The sequence below is a fragment of the Branchiostoma belcheri genome, unplaced genomic scaffold (assembly GCF_001625305.1).
Source record: "Branchiostoma belcheri isolate BF01 breed outbred unplaced genomic scaffold, Haploidv18h27 scaffold91, whole genome shotgun sequence".
NCBI classification, from domain to species: domain Eukaryota; kingdom Metazoa; phylum Chordata; class Leptocardii; order Amphioxiformes; family Branchiostomatidae; genus Branchiostoma; species Branchiostoma belcheri.
In genome coordinates, this window is record NW_017804587.1 from 593,006 (window position 1) to 612,412 (window position 19,407).

At 40.7% G+C, this 19,407-nt stretch overlaps 2 protein-coding genes across 2 annotated transcripts in view; one reads left to right on the forward strand and one right to left on the reverse strand.

Annotated features, from left to right (window-relative positions):
* LOC109488054 (fatty-acid amide hydrolase 2-like) overlaps positions 1 to 7,334 on the forward strand; it is a 28,776-nt gene extending 21,442 nt beyond the window's left edge. The window contains exons 7-8 of the mRNA XM_019792203.1: positions 5,887 to 6,057; positions 6,637 to 7,334. Of these exons, the coding sequence (XP_019647762.1) occupies positions 5,887 to 6,057; positions 6,637 to 7,074 (609 nt within the window). The 3' untranslated portion in view covers positions 7,075 to 7,334. The remainder of the gene's footprint in view (positions 1 to 5,886; positions 6,058 to 6,636) is intronic.
* LOC109488062 (SLIT and NTRK-like protein 1) lies at positions 1,930 to 3,988 on the reverse strand. The gene has a single exon (XM_019792212.1). It carries the CDS (start codon positions 3,983 to 3,985, stop codon positions 2,165 to 2,167), a length of 1,821 nt encoding a protein of 606 aa, XP_019647771.1. The 5' UTR covers positions 3,986 to 3,988; the 3' UTR covers positions 1,930 to 2,164.
* Positions 7,335 to 19,407: the final 12,073 nt, after the last annotated feature.

Genomic DNA, 19,407 nt, shown 5'->3' on the forward strand with positions numbered 1-19,407 from the left:
GCCTAGCACATCTATCTACCTGTTTTCCGTACCTTCAGGTTTAAGGGAGTCTGTATGGGGTATTTACTTCTGTAAAAGGTGACAGAGCTTAATATATTATTTTGAGAGTGTGTGTGTGTGTCTGCGTGCATTAAACCTTGTGTGTGTGTAGTCCAGTGCATTTAGGTTTTTGTGTTCACAATGGCAAGATAAAATGTTGGGCCTGTATCGCAAGGGCTACCATTGTGCGATGCTCCCTGTTGATCAATTTGGGAACTGCAGCAATATTAACAATGCATTAACAGTAGATTTGGAAGGCTGAAGTTCTTATTATAGCCAGTTCATATTTTCTATGTCATGATTGTATTTCCCACAAAAGATTTGAACGTTATTTCCGGTTATCAGGCACTGCCCATATCTTGTCCTTGGTAGAACTTATTATATGCAGCAAGTCAGTTAGATTTGTACCACGATTGTCAAAAAAAGACAGAGATGCCCTCTAAAAATGTGCAGTGTCATGGAAAAGAGAACAAAGACCAGGTCACGCAAACTTCTTCACTGAAAAGCACTTGATTCGACCGGCTGAAAAAATTACTGCTACTTGACTTCACCCTTTGGTTACTAAGTCCCTGGGAAAAAGAAGATTCTTCAGATCTTTTGGATGGAATAAGTTGTGCCCGTGCCACATAATCATGAAAGGCAAGTAGAGGTGTCCTACAGGTCACTTTCTGTCACACATTGATTTTGACCAGTTTCAGTGGAAAAAAGAAACTACTGTAACTACAAAGTCACTAGAGTACAGGTTTAGAGATCTCCATTCAACATACACAACAAACCTGTACTAGTGACTGTACTCTACATAAAGACCACCTGACATTTCCAACAGAACAACTGTGCCAATTTCTTAATCTGACAACCTTATGGGCAATTAGGCCAAGGCCTGATAGGAAATCGGTGTCACTTACATCTATTGTCCCTTTTTGTTACCATGGAATAATAATACACGCATAACCTTCAGGTATATGTAACATGACCTATTAATGCCATATAACCTTCACACAATGTAAACTCTCTTTTCAGCTATTATATATTGAATCAGATACTTTTGTGCCATTATATCATTCCTAAAAATATTTCATTTAAACTTTCGTAGAGATTCCAAATTTAAATTTGATGACCGTCTTGCTATTCAGATCAAGGTTTAGAAAACCAGAGTGTTACTATAACTGATCCGTAGTTAATATGCAGTGACAACCCCACAAAGCTTGTAGCCTTGGACAGTATCTCTGGTCTCTCATTATACCAAAAAGTCAGGCGTCACTATTACACATAATCTAAAAGGGGTCGCGACCTTGTAAGAATCTGTACCTTTTTCACAATAGAAACTTAATTGTTAGAAAAAATCAGTAGACAAATGACACACCAAGGTCATTTGTGTATGTAGGTCAAGGTCAGGGTATTTTATTGTCACACTGAAGAATAAGAGTGGGAATGGAAGGTAATGAAAAGATGTCTTTGTACGACAACAGTTTCACTTCAAGACACACACTATTGTAACGTTTTAACATTTAACACTGGCTCAAACAAAATAACCCCCATATTCTATGTTCTACATGTACTAACCAGATGAAACTCTTTTCGGACCTCAGTGAGTGTATCAGCAGAGTACAAAATTTATATAATTGGTATGTAATATGATATTACTAATTACACCATAAGGAAACACTATCAGCAGTTACATGTATTTGAAAGAAAGCACATCTCAAAACTGCATGCTATACATCCTTGTATCACAAAAACTTAGCCTCTTCACCAAAGATACATAAAAGTAATGAGCTAGATAGTATTGAGACTGACATAATAGTAACATTGATATACATTAATTGACAACATTGATAAGAATGCAAACAGTTTCAATTCTTGTTTTTCGTTTAACACTACACTAACACAAACAATCAACATTCCTTCTTAATAGTATATACAATTGTATCATCATGTCAAAGATGAAAAGCACAATTTTTCCTCATATTATCATGTCATTTAAAATTCTACATCACTCAACACCAAACAAACAATAATGAAAATTATTCAAGAATTCTTCTACATACAAGGCCACACCAATTTAATTCACTTATTGTGTACAGTTTCTTGTACAACATAAGGCACTGCCCATGTATTAGGCTGTTTAATGCTTCCTCAGAGGTTCATAGTGGTTTGCATCAGCACCAAGTGCAGCAACTGACTCATTCTTATGATCATCCAGTGTACCAGCTGCACTTCCAGAGGGGGGCAAAGGACATGGAACCTGGTAACCTTTCTCAGCCCTGTACAGATTCTGCCTCTGGCCTGGCTGAGACCTTTGTGATGGATAACTATGCATCATCATACCCTTATGAGGGGTTTCTGCTTGTTGCAAAGCTGCCACAGTATTCCTACCCTGTCCTCTCTGGATCTTACTCATGGCAGAGGGGGGAGACGGGGATGGAACCAGGTAGCGTTGTCCTGACTTCTGTATCTGACCATCACTTGTGACAGCATCTAGAGCTGGGAGGTTTGTGTTAGTGAAGCAAGCGTCAGAGTCTTGGCCTGAAAGGGTTTTCCTGGTCCTCCTCTTACAGAGGTACTTCACTGTAATGAGGATGGAACAGATGAGGAGAGTCACGACTGCAGCACTCAGAAGACCACTGAGATAGACAGGCATGGAGATAAAAACAAGAGGAGGACCAGCATTACCATCTGTCAGTTGGGGCGGAACATGTGTACCAGCTGGTACTGGATATTCTGGGGTTGTAGGAGATCGAGGTGATTCTGGAGAATCAGACGAGGAAGTACTGACTGTAGACAAGACTGGTGTAGAGTCAGCAAGGTGTGTTGTGGAAGCAGTCTGAGTAGATGATGGTTTGATTGACATTCCTGGTTGGTCAAAGGAAGGGGAGGTACTGACTGTAGACAAGCCAGATGTAGTGTGAGCCCTAGGTGTTGGGGAAGATGTCGAGACAGTTGATGTTGACTTCTCCCCAGTATCAGAAGATGAGGAAGGACTGACAGTAGACAGGGCAGTTGTTGAGTGAGTAGTCAGTGTAGTGCTGGGTGTTTGGATAGATGTAGATGCTCCTGGGTGAACTACAGGAGAAGATGTGCTTGGACTGGGAGAAACTGTAACAGTTGTCTGTTCACAGATCAGATCTTCAGCATTTACGTCATGTAGTAAGCTTTTCCCCTGCAAGCTGGCAGGTCCAGCACATGTGATCTGGAATTCAAAAAGGTGAGATCCTGTCATCCTTTGCTTAAATGGAAGCATCCTACAGTCACACTGCCAGGGGTTAGAGCCAAGGTTAGTTATTGAGACGGAGGCCAGTATGCCATATGCCTCAGGTGGTAGTGTCTCCATTTCATTGTCTTCCATATCAAGGTTTGACAGCATAGAAAGGTTTGATAAGAGAGCAACAGGAAAAGTATAGATCATGTTGTTGGATAAATCCAGACTACTGAACTGGGGCAGATTTGCAAATGTGTCAGGCGCAATGGTGCTGATTCTGTTGTGTCTAAGATCTAGAGTTTGGAGCTTTGGGGTGCTATTGAAAGTGCCTGCCTCAATACTGTTCATGCCATTGTGATGCAGGTTAAGAATCTCCAGATTATCAAGTCCTTCAAACATGTAGGCTAGGACACTGGTCAGCCGGTTGCCAAAAAGCCTTAGGTCACGTAGAATGGTCAAACCGTAAAATGCATTGTTACTGATAGATGAAATTTGATTATAACCAAGATGTAATGTTAGTAGGCTCCTATACCTTGAGAATTCATACTCCCGTAAGGTTGTAATTTCATTGCCATACAACGTAAGATATGTGATGTTTGTAGGCAAGAACTGAGGAACACCGTTCAGGCCTACGTCACGGCAGTTACAGAATGATAAGGGACAGCTGCTGTGACAGGTTGGTTGCTGGCTGCTGGTGGGTCCTGTTTCCCTCAGGATGATCAGCAGAAGAACCAGCAGTCTCTTCATCTTGTTCCTTAAACAAAGAAACAAAGATCCTGTCTAACATGTGATACAGAGTTGATTTTAGGATATAAGTAAAATTTGATTTTGTCAATCCAGGATGAAATATTTACGAGACAGCATTTTGCTGTGACTTGAAAACATTCTTGGATCATAGACCCATTTGGCGTGAAGCAAAAATTACATTACAAATCAAATTGTTTTAACTCTTTGTTCTGTTTCAACTCTGTTTGGGCAAACAGTCTCACCTGGATTACAGCACAGTCTGTAGGTTGCCTCCTTCTTGTCAAACACAGAGTAGCCGATGCTGATGTTGTGCTTCAGTCTGATAGACTATGTGAAATGAAATAAAATGTCTACTCTGACACATTGAACATTTATTGAACTTTGCTTAGCAAATCATGTCAACTGTGCTTAGCTTACTAGTTAGTTGGAGCAGCCACAACAGAGAAAAATGCTGTACAACACTTCACCCCAACCCAGATGATCAATCAGACCTTTTAGCAACTGTGTCCACGGTGGCTGAGTCTACCAACAGGAAAGGATGCAAACCCATTGCTTACTTTGTTGTCAGGAAACAATGAAACTGCACATTTTCTTACAAGTTTTTTTTAATTTTTGCATGGCTGTTGCTAAGGTTGGCATACCCGAAATATTGAAATTCATACATTCATTTTTGCCTCTTTATTGTAAAGACATTAGATAATACTTAATAACCATAGAAAGCTCATAAAAGTGACAGGTGTAGTCGTGAAATCAAGCAATAAGTCTGAGACTAGGAAGAAGAAGTTAGTAAAGGAGACCCACAAAAGCCTTACTTGTAAAGAGAAAGTACAATATATAATAAGTCACTCAGAAAAAGACTTACTAGTACTTATCAGGCTCGTTCCTCCCCAAGTTCTTAGGATCCCAGGCAACCTTTTGCCAAAAAGTCTTCTAAAATGACCAAGGCTCGCAGTCCTCACAGCTTCCAACTCACCTGATCTACGACGAAGGAAGAAGTGTGTAGCCTTAAATCTGAAAACACCCTATCTTGTTTTTGTCACATGGATTTGTAATGGTATAAGGGAATTCTGTTTTTTGACTTTGTTCAAAAGAGGAATTGGGTCTGGTGACAATGAAGAAGTCTGTTGTCTGTTATATTTTTTTACCACCCTATAGCTACAACCGTGCATTACTCATATTTTGTTTTTGCCACATGGTAGTTAAATGTAATAGAAATAGGGGTTTCTGTTTTCTTGGCTTTGTTCAACAGAGGAACTGGACCAGTTGTCCAGTTTCAGCATGAATGAATGAGAGCTCCTTAGTTTTCAGATGGATGGTCTGACTTTACTCAAGGCCCAATGGGACTGTCAGAAATCTTGTTCAGACAAGCCCTAGGTGCACTTACCTGGGTGGCTTAAGCTGCATGGGTGCAGCAACAAGTTATTTCCAACTTGACCCTTATTAGGTCAATCTGCAGTAACCTTTGTATAATTCCTGACACTCTATATTCCAAGCAAATGCAGATAAACACCGAAACAATACCTCCATACCTGGAGGTAATACCGTATGTTCATCATCCTTACCACACACTTTAAAAAAGTTAACAAACAGCACTAAAACTTAAGACTCCAGAACTCGTTCCTACATCAGTCTATCAGACTCTACAATCAGACTGTATAAACTTGTCATACATGCCTGGGATGTACTGTACATATAAGTAGTGTATATATCTATGTATATAAATTATGTACACGTATGTAATAATGTTATGTGTTTATTTTAATGTAATGATGTAAATACCAATACCATTCAGGCAACATTATAGTTATATTTTGTATGTCTGCAATGTTGGTATGGAAATAAAGAATTGAATTGACTATTTATAATCAACATGATAAATACCTAAGTTTGTGACCTTGCAGGTCGTGACCCATGTAGAGAAGGAGCTGGGGGTCAAAGTTCAGGAGGTGAAGATGGAGAAGCTGAAGTACTCATTCCAAATATGGTCGGCGATGATGTCAGAGTCAGCTGACAACCAGACCTTCTGTGAGCTCATGTCGCACAACGAGAGTAACCCTGTCAACCCATATAAGGTAAGGGGTGTTCTAATACAACCCATATAAGGTAAGGGGTGTTCTAATACATCCCATATAAGGTAAGGGGTGTTCTAATACATCCCATATAAGGTAAGGGGTGTTCTAATACATCCCATATAAGGTAAGGGGTGTTCTAATACATCCCATATAAGGTAAGGGGTGTTCTAATACATCCCATATAAGGTAAGGGGTGTTCTAATACAACCCATATAAGGTAAGGGATGTTCTAGGGATTACGCTATCATTTACTATGAACCATTATAAAGTGTGGTAATAAAAACTTCAACAACTTGTATATTGCACTTGCACTCAACTTCTCTCAGATCCGTCAGAAACAATTATTTATTTTAGGATGCCCAGCTGATACCAAGAGGACACTTTGAAATACTTCGAGGCATTTAACTATATACTGTTAGTAGTATCCTCAGCCTAACCCTTACAACCCAAGAATACCAAACGATGAAACGGATTGTCAGTGAGTGGAATCATCCGGGTTTGTTAAGAAACTGTATTTCATATTTGAATCATACCATGTGGCAAGGTGACATGAAAATCTGTTTTGCGTTTATTCTGCAGGAGTTTGTGAAGTGGATGTTCGGGAAGTCGGAGCACACCCTGCCAGCCATCGGCCTGGGGATGACTGAGAAGGTGACCCAGCTGACCACCGAGCAGAACAAGAACTTCATCAAGATGTGTGCCAACCTCAAGACAGAGTTCGAGAACATGCTCGGGGAGAAGGGGATCCTGTTCTACCCCTCCCACCCCAAGCCTGCTCCCAAACACAACGCCCCCCTCCTCACACCCTTCAACTTTGCATACACGGGGATTTTTAACGTCCTGGGCTTCCCGGTTACCCAGGTTCCCCTGGGGCTGGGGTCGGAGGGCGTGCCCCTGGGGTTACAGGTCGTGGCCCTGCCCTACAATGATCACATGACCCTGGCAGTGGCCGTGGAACTGGAGAAGGCGTTTGGGGGGTGGGTAAATCCGGGGAGGGTGGAAGAACCGGGGGACTGATAAACAACAACAGAAGTTTGTTTTATTTGTTTGTTTGAGGTTCAGTCACATTCGTCATAGGCTGTCGTACGATTGCGATTCCATGGGAATTTACAAAGCACTGGCTGTGACAGAACCAACTTACAAGGATCTGAAACAGCCTTTTCCATAACACAACAGTCAGATTTTGCTTGACACATGCACGGCTGTTCCAATAATGTCCTCAGTTTGTAATGGTATGATGATTGCATGACGTTTGTGACTGACTGGAACCTTATTAAGATCCACCACATAGATAACTTATCACTCTCCAAGGATTGCAATTACACACTACAGGACAGGGCAACAATATCAGGCCACACCAACAGGATTTGTTGTTTCTTAGAGTTTTAGAAACGAACTGGTAAGAGTGCAAACTGAGAAAGAATATGATCATACAAAAAACTGCTTGCTGGCTTCTAATCTCAGCATGCACATTTAATAGCCTTGGAGACAAAGTCTTAAGCTATGACATTAGCTTATCTTTTGATAGGTTTTCATTTTACCTGAGAAAGGAGTAAGTTTGTTGGAGTGTACTTACGAGTATTTGTCTCGAGACAGGGTCACATGAGAAACTACAATATTCTACTTGGCTTTCTATTTGCTGCTATGAGTGCAATATGCAGCTTGCTTTGAAGCTAACTGATTTTTAACCTACAACCTGCTACATTAGCTGTTTGGCACCAAATTTGTATTATCATATTAAGCAGCAGAGAGAATGTTAAGTGGTTGTCAGGCAGAGTTATGTGGTGACTTTTAAGTGAAGTGTTTAGAAATTATCCAATGAGAATGTCAGAAAGGTTTCGTGGAGAGGGGGGGGGGATACTAGTATGTAAGAAATCACATCAGAGGGACCATGAGAAAAGTTACAGGGAAGTGAACAAACAAGAAAAGAGACTTGATAGGTCCGGAAATAAAAATCCGTAACTGATCCAGTAATAGAGTTTGAATTTTCTTACGAAGAAAAGAGACTGTGAGATTTTATTGCTGACCCAAAAAAACATGTAAAACTCTGATTTTTTCACAAACTCCTGAAGGCTGTTAGATCTGGAAAATGATGACCATGTAGCCCCATATGGTACAGACAGGCAACATTTTTTAAGTAAAAAAGAAAACCTGCCAAAATCAAACTGTCATTTACAGAATAAAGTTTTTGTGGTCTGAAATGCCAAAACTTAGCTACAAATTTGCCTGAATTCTGATGTCAAAATCTTCATGAATTCTCAGCTGTTGTTTAGTGGTTTTAAATCAGACCGTGTGTTTCTAAGTTGATGAAAGTTGAACTTCAAGGGCTGGATCAAGAGTTAAAGTACAGATATCAAAAGATATTTCCTCGAAAATTATCAGAAACAAGCAAACTATCTAGTAAGTAACCACACTAGCTACTGTAGACCCTTGAGCCTTGGTTTTGAGACCTTTCAATAACTTAGCACTATTACCAGAAATAATTTGAGCTAATTCCGGCTTCATCTGAGAACAGTTTTCAAACTGCTGTTGGAGTCTATTATTTTGTTGAATGGACCAATATAAAATAAATTTTCTACATTTTGGTTGGAGTACCCAATGTGAAATCAGATCTCTACTTTTAGACTTATTACCACTGTGAAAGATTTGTTTCTGTTTTGGCATACTTTAGTCAGTAATAACTCGAGAAGCTATGGATTGTGATGATATTTGGTATGTGGGTAGGTGTTGCTGTATACTGTTTTCTGTATTTAAGACTGTTTTTCTGATCGCTATGCCAAAGCTACATATGTATGGAGCCTCCTATACTGTAAAAGGCAACTTTGTGTTGGGGTCCAACTTGTGTTACCAGTATGTATGTATGTATGTGTGTATATGTATCAGTGTCTATGCATTGTATTCCATAGCTTTTGTATGTAGCACTTCAGCATACCACACCAGCTTTGCAGACATGTAATTCCAACCAAGTATATTACATTGAGGTTAAAGTGTTTGTTATATGATCTGACACTGATCTCTATATTTGAAAGTTAGCACATATATGTATATATTTGTGATGTCTAAGTCTGTGTCTTCTGTGAAATACATATCTTTGTGAAAAACTATGTGAGAATTATGATATGTCCTGTATATGCTGCAAATGTTTGTAATTGTGTCTCTTATATTTGTGATGATTTTGAAGTTGCTGTGACGGCTTACATATCTATTGACACAGTATAATAATATTACTTGCTCTTATATGGTATGATCACAGCACTGCGTGAATTATTATATTATTATGCTTTTTCAAGAATTAAAATGCCTGGAACAATTCCTATGTTGTCCTTTGTTTACTTGTATGGTTCTCTTCTTAGACTAGTAGTATGATTCTAATATATTATACTATCTGGAAACATAGTACCTCTAAAATGATATTTAACTGTTATATTGGATTTCAAATATAGTGGTAGTATATTGTTACCAAAAAGGTATTTCAGTGAAAGGTAAATTTTTAGATCTGTCTAGTTTTGGCCAGTTCCTAACGTTTTCCAGCAATCAAGTCAAGTCTGGTAGAGGCTACGTCGAAAGCCAGGTCCTGAAGTCCCACTGTACTGTATGTATGAATGTAGTGAAATAGCCACTTCCGGTTGCAACAGTTTCGCCACAAGGTGACCGAGAAATGTTCAGTTCTGCAAACGAGGAGACCATGAGCTCGCCAGAAAAATAAAATTAAAATTGTAGCTTAAGAGTTTTTCATGGTCATAATCGATAAAGTATTAAAATTGCACGACAAAAATGTTTAGAGAGTGAAGAAAGTTGTTTAGGAAGGTGGTTTAAGATTTAATTTTTCGTCTTCATCAAGTATAATCCGTAAACCCCAAGAGAGCCTAATTTTGGCCGTCTGAAACCGGAAGTGCGGAAAAGAGGCCGTATCTCGTTAACGGAGCGAGTTTCACTCCCGGATTTCGGCGTTTTGGGAATGGGGAAACGCAGAAGGCTCGTATGGGGGTTTCAAATTTTGGAATTCTTTTCTGATTAAAAGTTATTCCATTGATATTTGGCAGTCGGTATGGGATGTTTCATACCTATTTTGGTCCAAGGTTTAAAGTTACATAAAGAAATTTGGCCTATATGTATTTTTTATTTAAAAAATTTAATTATTTTTCAATAACTGAATTTTCGGTATTTTTCTCTTAATTTCATGTCAGATTTTCTCATAAGTGATATAAATGGAAAGAATGGCTCATTATACACATCATTATATAATATTTTGCCAACTTAAACAGTCATTTTCCTTGTTTGCACATATATTATGATGGCAACCCGCATAATACCCTATGAATAAACCACAACAGCATATCTATATCCTATGTATATAGTTCAGCAGGGCTCCCATAATCGCTCACTCAAAATGTTTTGAGAAAAGTCAGTATGGAAGTTGTGGTAAAATAAATACATTGGCGCCCAGGTTATACTTAATAGTTGTTAGAGAAAGCATCACTACAAAGTCCGACAACACAGGAAGTCGTAACTGTCATAACCATTCTAAAAACAGGAAATCGATAAAATAATTGGTCAACAAAATAAAAGAAATCCAAACAACTCTAACCGCAGTTTAAGAATAGGTTGTAAAACATGTTCCAGTTACAAACAATAGAATAATGATATGACAGTGTAGCGGTAAATCTGCCGCCTTCGTTAGACATTCAAGCTAACAAACTAGCGTGGCTCCAAACAGATTAATGGCTTCGCCACTTCGGTTCTTCTTTTCCCTCTTCTTGTAAATCTAACAGGTGGCAATAAGCGTCCTTTCCTAAGTAAAACTTTCAACTGACAAAAAGACGCAAAAAGACGTACAGAAGCAATCTATTAAGTTAAAGTTCGTTCATCTTCTTGGAGGTTAAAACCAATGTTTCCCTCCCCTCCTTACCCCCTAGTTGACCCCCTTCCCCGCCGCCCTCCTCCCGACGCCCGTGTCCTGACGGAAGCGCGTTAACCACCTGCCCGCTGCCGCTATTGTCCCCGCCCTGCCCCGCACCTGGTGTGGAACAATGGTCCCGCCTCCGGGCACAACGCCTGTCCGGTCTGCACGCGACTCCTCACATCTGCCCGCTGTTCCACCCACCGCACCACTCCCTACGGAAATACAACAGCAGGGTACAGGTCTTAAGGTGTGATCCAGGTACATTAAGCACTTCTTTTCATTGTAGAGTCAAACCCTAGTCTTTTCCCAGTACGTTGAACCTGTGTGCTGTACACAGTTGGTGTCTGTTCAAGATCTACTTGTGGCGGACAGGAAAAGGTTAGCCTAAGTTAGTCGGCTAAAGTTGATCGGGAATCACTTCCAGTTTTCAACTATTGAAACTTTGCCACCAGGACAGGGTTGTGTGATACGTTCGTGATCGCTGAACTCACTTGTCCTGTCAACTCCTAAGTTTTTGTACTATTTGTAAATCTGCCTAACACAGACAGATAGACAGACAGACTGACAGACGTCTAGACCGAGTGCGCAGTCTATCAAACCGCGACAGCCCAACCCAAAGAAGCAACAGGTAGGATCCCGTAACACTAAGCAGTGCTTCTCTGTTCAATGTCAAGTCAAACTCTAGTATGTTTCAGGTACGCAAAAGTACTTTTCAGGTACGTTGAACCTGTGTGTTGTATAGAGTCGTTGTCTGTCCTTCTATTGTCGCCGTAAGTGGAAGGTTAGCTTGTGAGTCGGCTGAAGTTGATCGGGATTGACTTCCAGTTCTCAAGTATTGACACTTTGCCGTCAGGACAGGGTTGTGTGATACTTTCATGATCGCTAGCCACTCGCACTATCTATTCTCAAGTTGTTATTCAATCTATTTGTAAATCTGACAGACAGACAGGTCCCAGTCCAGTGCACAGTCTCTCCAACCCGGCCGCCTGACCTGAAGAAGCAACAGGTAGGAAATTAGAAGTAATCTTTGTTGTTGTATCAAACATGGCAGACCGTGCTTACCTTAAAACATGAAAAATATGGAAATGTATTTTAGTGTTTATAACCAAGTATCACTGTAGGTGTAATAGCATAAATAAAGGTAATGTTACTTATCAAAAGGATAAGGAAAAGCATGTTCTTTCAAACGTACAAGTAAAAGTTTCTTGTTACACTAACACTAAAATGCAAGGCCTCTAGCATTTACATTCCAAAGGTTATCTTGCAAATTTAAAGTAGTCAGTGTTTTCTTCGCCACATAGACATATTTGGCATATAATGTTTTCACCAACAAACGTTTGTCATAAAGTTTTATAAAACTTTCGTACAGACAAGAGAGAAACTCTTAACAGGCACTTCTGATTTTTCCTGAGTTACAGACACAGCGTTTTTTTGTGAACCCAACGAATCTAGGAATGAACCGTGTTCTGATCTAAGCTTTAAATCCGTCGTAAAATTGTGAAATCGGACTGAAACGTTTTTGGGGAGTCATTGAGTTACAAATGCAATCTTAGCTTGACATTAGTAAGCTATCCTCGCAGTGGTCGAGGAAACAAACATTACAGCAGTACACTACATTAATACACTACAACACTAGAACACATATTACAGTACACAGATAGTATAGCTCACAAAGATATTACAATGCACAGCGTTAACGATTAATAATGCGCTTAAAGATAAGCGTATATAAATTAATAACAGTTCAATCTCAGGAATTCTTCAAACTATAACTGTTCAAACCTATAGCTTATGAATCATGTGTACTGTATATTTTCTGTTGTTATGTACAATACATCGACTGTTCATTCCAAAGTCATATCTACCTCTGCTCTATTTATACACGAAAGACGACTGGCTCTAGCCTCTACCAGGCTTCGGGAGGCGACTGGAAAGAGTAGAAATCGGCCAAATAGAGAGATAGTATGCCAAGGCAGTTTGGTCGGCTGGAGATTGTGGCAAACTGTTCTCTCCAGCCGACCAAACTCCCTTGGCATACTATCTCTCTATTTGGCCGATTTCTACTCTTTCCAGCCGCCTCCCGAAGCCTGATAGAGGCTATACTGTCTCTGCTATTTTGTAGGCCAAGCTTGTACGGACTTTTCGTGTGTTCAATTCAATAGGAACAAACGTCAGACATCACCACACACACACAAAACGCACTTGTGACGGGGGAGGGGTGAACTCATGAACTCGTTTGATGGGTTCAATATCTCACACCGATAACATCTCAGCTGCTGCTCGGGGATATTTGGAAAACTCGTTTAACCGTTTCCACTCACAACAGACATATAAATAAGTTCCAAGCCTGACAGTTTTGCACTCATAATCCAGGCACTCCTGAATTGATTGCTCCCTCAATGTACACCACAACTGTCCCAACTTGGGCTGAGTAAAGAGTAGACATGGACCTTTACAGGGCCTATAAAATTAGCAACAACACATCCTTGTGTACCAGGAACATCTTGCTGAAAAAACGGCGAAGATACTTCGTAATACGTGATACCCAGTATGCTACTACACACAAAAGGAATCATACATACTCGGGCCAAACTATAATGACTCTACGGACTAGGCCGGGCAGAAAATTGTAATAAATGAAGACCAACACAAATAATTATATAGGACTTTGGTCAATTATCTCAATATTAAGACGTTTATACTATGTCTCATATCGACATTACCACTTACCCATTGCAAACTGCTCAGTGGCTCACACTTTTTGGCTTTCCAGACACTGAGACAAGAGAAATATAAAAATTAGAAAACACAGAAAACTTGCTGTACAGCACAGAGGTATGGGGACTTTTAAATGTTTCTACAGATAGATTTGTCCTAGACATGTCTTTATCTGTATATAACAGACTAAAGACAATAATACGTAAGTCCCTATACCTCTGTGTTGACAATTGCAGTTCAAACTCGTTTCATAATGTTAACTACTAGTATTATATATTACTACAACCACGTGTCTCTGTCCGATTTTAGTGTATGATTTGAGCTAAATCTACTTTAAATTGTGCGTTGCAAAAACAGAATTGAGGCTTTTTGACCGTCAGAAAAAAAATACACGATAGTCCGTTAAAACGTAAATTTTTAAGTTCACTTAAAATTTTTAGTCGAAGAAAACTTCTACCACGGCAGAACTTTTAAAGTATGGAAAATTTTCTCAATGCAACAACAAAATACCACTTCTGAGCATTGAACTAAGTTGGTGGAAGGTATTATATAGGTAATTATGCTGGGCGATAGCGCTGAACGGTGGTTTCTGAGACTTACGAGGGAAACGCATGTCAGGGAGAGAGTTCCAGTTTTATCATTTATCTATGGGATAATTAATAGCCATAACTTATCTCTCTCTAACGCGCAGCCAAACAAAAGCGTCCTTTGTGGCGCTGGGATTATTGTGTAAATGTTTGGGTATGCGCAGCCTGCAGCGCTCTGAGATAGTGTCTGTTTATCTGCAAAGATTGTGATCTAATACTTGCAGGTTGCATACCTGTCCGACAATTCTGGTCTCCAGCCAAATCTTAAGTTTAAGATCTGGTCTGAAATAAGTCTGGAATACCTAGCTTTATTGGTAAATTTTAAATCCACTATTGGGGAAGGCATGTGCAATTGTAATTATATGTTAGAATTGGAATGAGCTATTAAGTTTTATCCGTTGAGTTCTGAAAACATTAAGGACGCCAATAAGTACACAGGGGTGAGTCCGGTTGGTGGAACAGCGGTGGCTGTTCCGGCTGAGTGCGCACGCCCCAGCCATGATGGGTGATTACGGACCTCGCGCTGATCGCGTGTCGCACGCAAGGCCGAGACGCTTCCCTGCACCGCCCGGGGCGGGCCCAGCACAGCACCGAGCTACCGAGCCGGGTTAGCCTCTAACAGGTTTTGCGGAGCGGATGGAAGCGACAAATTGTAATCTATCGCGTACCAATCCCCTTGGAATGTTATCTGTCTTTTTGGACAATTTCTACTCTTTCCATTCGCTTCCCGAAGCCTGGAATAGGCTATTGAAAGAGCGGAAATTGGCCAAATAGACAGATAAAACACCGAGCCACCGGGACAGGCACTCCCGATACAAACTTCTGTAAACATCCAGCCATAATAAACGTACTGGTTTTACTACAAGAAGAGTAAAAAAAATGATTTTATTTCCAGTTTCTTTTCTGTTTTTGTTCCCCTCGTTCTCTAGCTGTCCCCTTTTCGCTAGTTCTCGACAAATTTTGAGAGTTTTGCTACAAGTTTTGTATTAGACTATGCATGTGTTATGATAAAGCAACGCGCGAAGGAATCAATAAACAGCAGTTTGTTTAAAAAATGAAGAAAGTCACTGCGGAAAGATCTGTGGTCTTAAAGGAAAAGTTTGTTACAGTTTTGACAAACGAGACCAGCTTTGTCGGCTTCGCTGAGCTCTTATTATACTGTCTGACTGACCTCGAACTGAACTGTCTTAAGATCCTCGTATCTTCATTCATCTGCGATTTTTATCTGCTGTGACGGTCATCCTTTTAGCTCTATATAGCACTCTATATAATGTGGATTATAGAATTGAACTAAAGTAATGGCTGAAGCACAACAATGCACAGAAAAGTAGATACTTTGTGTCTGGCATAACTTAACCTTTCCCAAGCAAAAAGGGGATAGGTATAACGTCTTTAAGCATAAAAGCTGCTACCACACTACTGGGAATTGGTTGCCAAAACATCGTTCAAAAACACACAAAGAGTTCGAGTACAAGTTCTCTGTAGATTTATAACTGGTGGGAAATCTGTGTAAGCTTTGCCTCAGGACAAAACCATTAGGCCACCTCAGGGGCTGTATCGTTCACGTTTGAGACAAAAGTTCTTAGTCTAAAGTCTGAGGGATAGTCTGCCTGTTCTTCACGCATATTTTCGACGTAAATCACACAATAGACCAAGTGTGTTGGAATTTGTTACGTTTCTCATGCGTTATTAATGATATCAACAATGTGCAACACGTTAAAGCCCTACAAATCTCGGTCTGTAAACCTGTATCAGCTGTACATCACGCATATCGATGGCACACACTGCGAACAAAGGGGGCGAAATAAATTATTCACCTCGTCATTTCAAACTTTCCGCTTCAACTCTAATCTCAGGTTAACGAGTTTGTGTATACGTGTTTTGGTTTTCTTTCAATTTCTTACTTTTTATTTACTACAACTACAGCGCGAAAAGTTAGATTTATTGAATGTTAGCTAATGCACCATGTACTTGTCAACTCCAACACGTTCTGTTGTGAACTGCACTTAGGCTAATGTGGCAAAATGTGCGACAAATGTCTTCATAAACACGATGAAGCCAACTGTAGCCTTTGATGTTCACACCGCGCCGACCACACATCATTTAAGTCTTGAGGAACTGTTACAAACTGCACTTAAGTCTAAGAAGTCGCGCAAATTATTAACCTACCTGTCTGTCCGACGCCTGCGCAAGGTCGGACCAACCGGACCGTGCCCTCTGGTCGCCAACAAAAGTTATATCCATGCAGATCTTTTGGTGGCTGCAAGAGTCGGTACCAAATCAGTAAGGCAGTATCATTGACAGGGCAGTATTACCTGGTGAAAACAGATACCAGTACAAAATAAGAAATTCCTAATACGCCTAAAAACACGTCCAAAATACTAGTAAGCCAACACGTAAACCTGTTTTTGAAGAATACACAAAGCGTCAGTTTTGCAGGACGGGCCTTGACCTGGCGGCTAAAGATGACACACTTCGCCTCATGTCGTCCTGCAACCTGCCGATTAGACAACCTGGAGACGTGGAAGGGAATCTGTAGTTAACGTGAACACCATGTTACCTGTACCAGAAATTTAGAAACACTAATGGTATTTTTAAAGACAAGTAGAGTAAAATATGTCTTAGTCACAGTAGACATGTGGTCGATACAGACAGTATTCATAATCCTTGGGTCAATGGCTAAAATACTAGTAATCTGTGGGGCCAGCAAAAATGGCCAGGTGGTCGTTATGTAGAGGTGGCCACTAATACAGATATAACTGTATCTCCAGTATACTAGTATAACTACATATGCAAAGACCCCATATAGATCTAACATAGAGCATAACTTCCTCCTACTAGTATCGTGCCTTACACCTGAGTGCATAGTTAGTGACTATCGAATACAACATGAACATGCCACATGCCCGGTGAGATATTTGAGTTTAATGCCTGAGACTTGAGTTTAATGGCTGGTCTTATAATCCGTTAAAAGGTCTTTGTCGTTGATGGTTATTAGCGGGACCTAAAGGCGCCGGAAATTATGGGCCTGAGTCCGAACTGTTGTAAAGTTAATTATTGGGTTGTGAGTCTTTTAACATAATTTGGATTTATGGGGTCCTTTTTGACATAAGCCAGATATAGCACAGTTTTAGATGAGTGTTTCTCTCTAGGCTCTCTCTCTCTCTGTGTGTGTGTGTGTGTGTGTGTGTGTGTATGTCACAGTGTGTGTGGTGCGCAAGTGTATGTGTATGTTTGTGCGCGCGCGTGTGTGTGGGTCTGTGTAAGTGTATAAGTTTATGCGCTGAGACGACGTTCTTTACTTCAAATCAGTGTTTTGAACTTTGGGTCAACAGTTAACTACTTATATTTTGTGTTCATGCAAAGATTGAAATCACAAAACAGTTTTAACCTTACTACTGTGCTAGTACAAACTACAAAACGATTCCTTGACACTGTACGATTTTACCGAAGACTGAACCTGTACCTATCATTAGGATGTCCGCTCGCGACGGAGAGCCTTTTGGTCAGATGAATTCTGCATTACACGTAAGACGCGAACATTGTGCAGGGCGTGATGGAGACACAATCTCGTCTGCCCGAGCTGTCAATCACAGCCAGGGCGGGGGAACGCGAGTTCGGCGGTTCGATCTCATAATTGCCGTCTTCACGCAATGTGTCAGAAGAGATTTAGGAGAAGGCAGGGTTGAGTATTACCAGGCGCAGCTCGGACTTTCAAGTCTTCGGCTAATGTTTTCGCCCCCGAGCGATGTCCAGGCAGCCAGACGAGTTAGTAAAAACCGTGCCCAACTTGTAAACAGAAATGAAAATACGGTATATTTAAGTTCAGTCTACGCGCCATTGTAGATGGTGGCCTTGAAGTCGGGTTCTTGTCTTCTTGACGTCGTAAAAAAGATTTTTTTTAAGCTTAAGCAAGGTGTATGTCGTATCTACACTACCACCGAAAAGTTACAATCTTAATAGTTTCTAGACTGATTAAGTTTTGTAAGGTCCTGATGTAGTTAGGTAGCCTGCAAGTCTGAGCGTTAACTACTGGTAACTTAGGATGGCATGTCGGTGAGTTAGGCAGAATTTGGGCTCCGTCCAAACACACACAGCACAGACTGTATCTGCATGTCTGGGCTGTCATTCTGCCTTTTGTGTTTCTTTTTATACGGACTGAGGAACAAGGGTAGTTGTTAAAACTGCCAGAAGACATCCCCGCTGTGGTTATGACTGTGATTACATGTGCCGGCTCAGAGTCCGGGCCTAATGACAGGGTATGGGTGCAAGTGTCTGGATACACACCCACAACAAGGTAGCTCGGCCTTTTACCTGAGTTTGCCTGAATCATGGAGGTAGACCTCCATGCCTGACTTATGGTAACTATTCCCTCTCGGGCCGGCTTAGGGGTGTTTTACCAACTCACATGCTTTTTTCTGACAGCGTAAGACAACACAAGAAACCGATAAAAGCACATTAATACAGAGCTCCCCCAAAAAACTACGGGCCCAGTCGCAGAGTCTGCTAACGAGGCTAATTTTCTGACTGCCTATCTTTCCAACCTCCTGATTACTAGTACTGTCCCGTTCATATATCCAGCTATCCTGAATACTTCCTTGGCTTTGATAACAGTGCATTACGTTAGCAGCTCCCCCGAGAAGAGAAGTTGTTGGGGGTACCTTACTACCTACCTCCATAGCCTGGCTCACGCCCCTTGCGGCCCTGCCCACTGACCGGCTCGGGGAGGGGCCAGATTAGCCCCGGGAGTGTGAGATTTTGAACACAGGGTACTTACCAACGGTGGGGACCAAAGCGTCGTCGTCACTTGCTTATCATCTCCATGATTCATGAATGTGCCATATGCCACGCTGTCACTGATTTCCTTGTGTTCTGTGAAAACTACTGGATAAAAGATGCTACTTTGTCCGTTTCTTATTCTGTTTCTGTTACTAGTACTTTCGTCCAAATATGTCTGTAATTTTGTTTCGCGTTGCTTTGGACGGGCTCTGTGCAAGAGTCGCGGCGTGAAAAGTAGCCGTTTTAGGCATTTTATGCTTTTCTGGCGTTACAATAGATTTCCCTCGATTTTTGTATTACAAGCTTTTTAATTTTTTTTTCAGTTTTCGCAACTTGCATTTAGTTCCTACAACCACCTGTTGG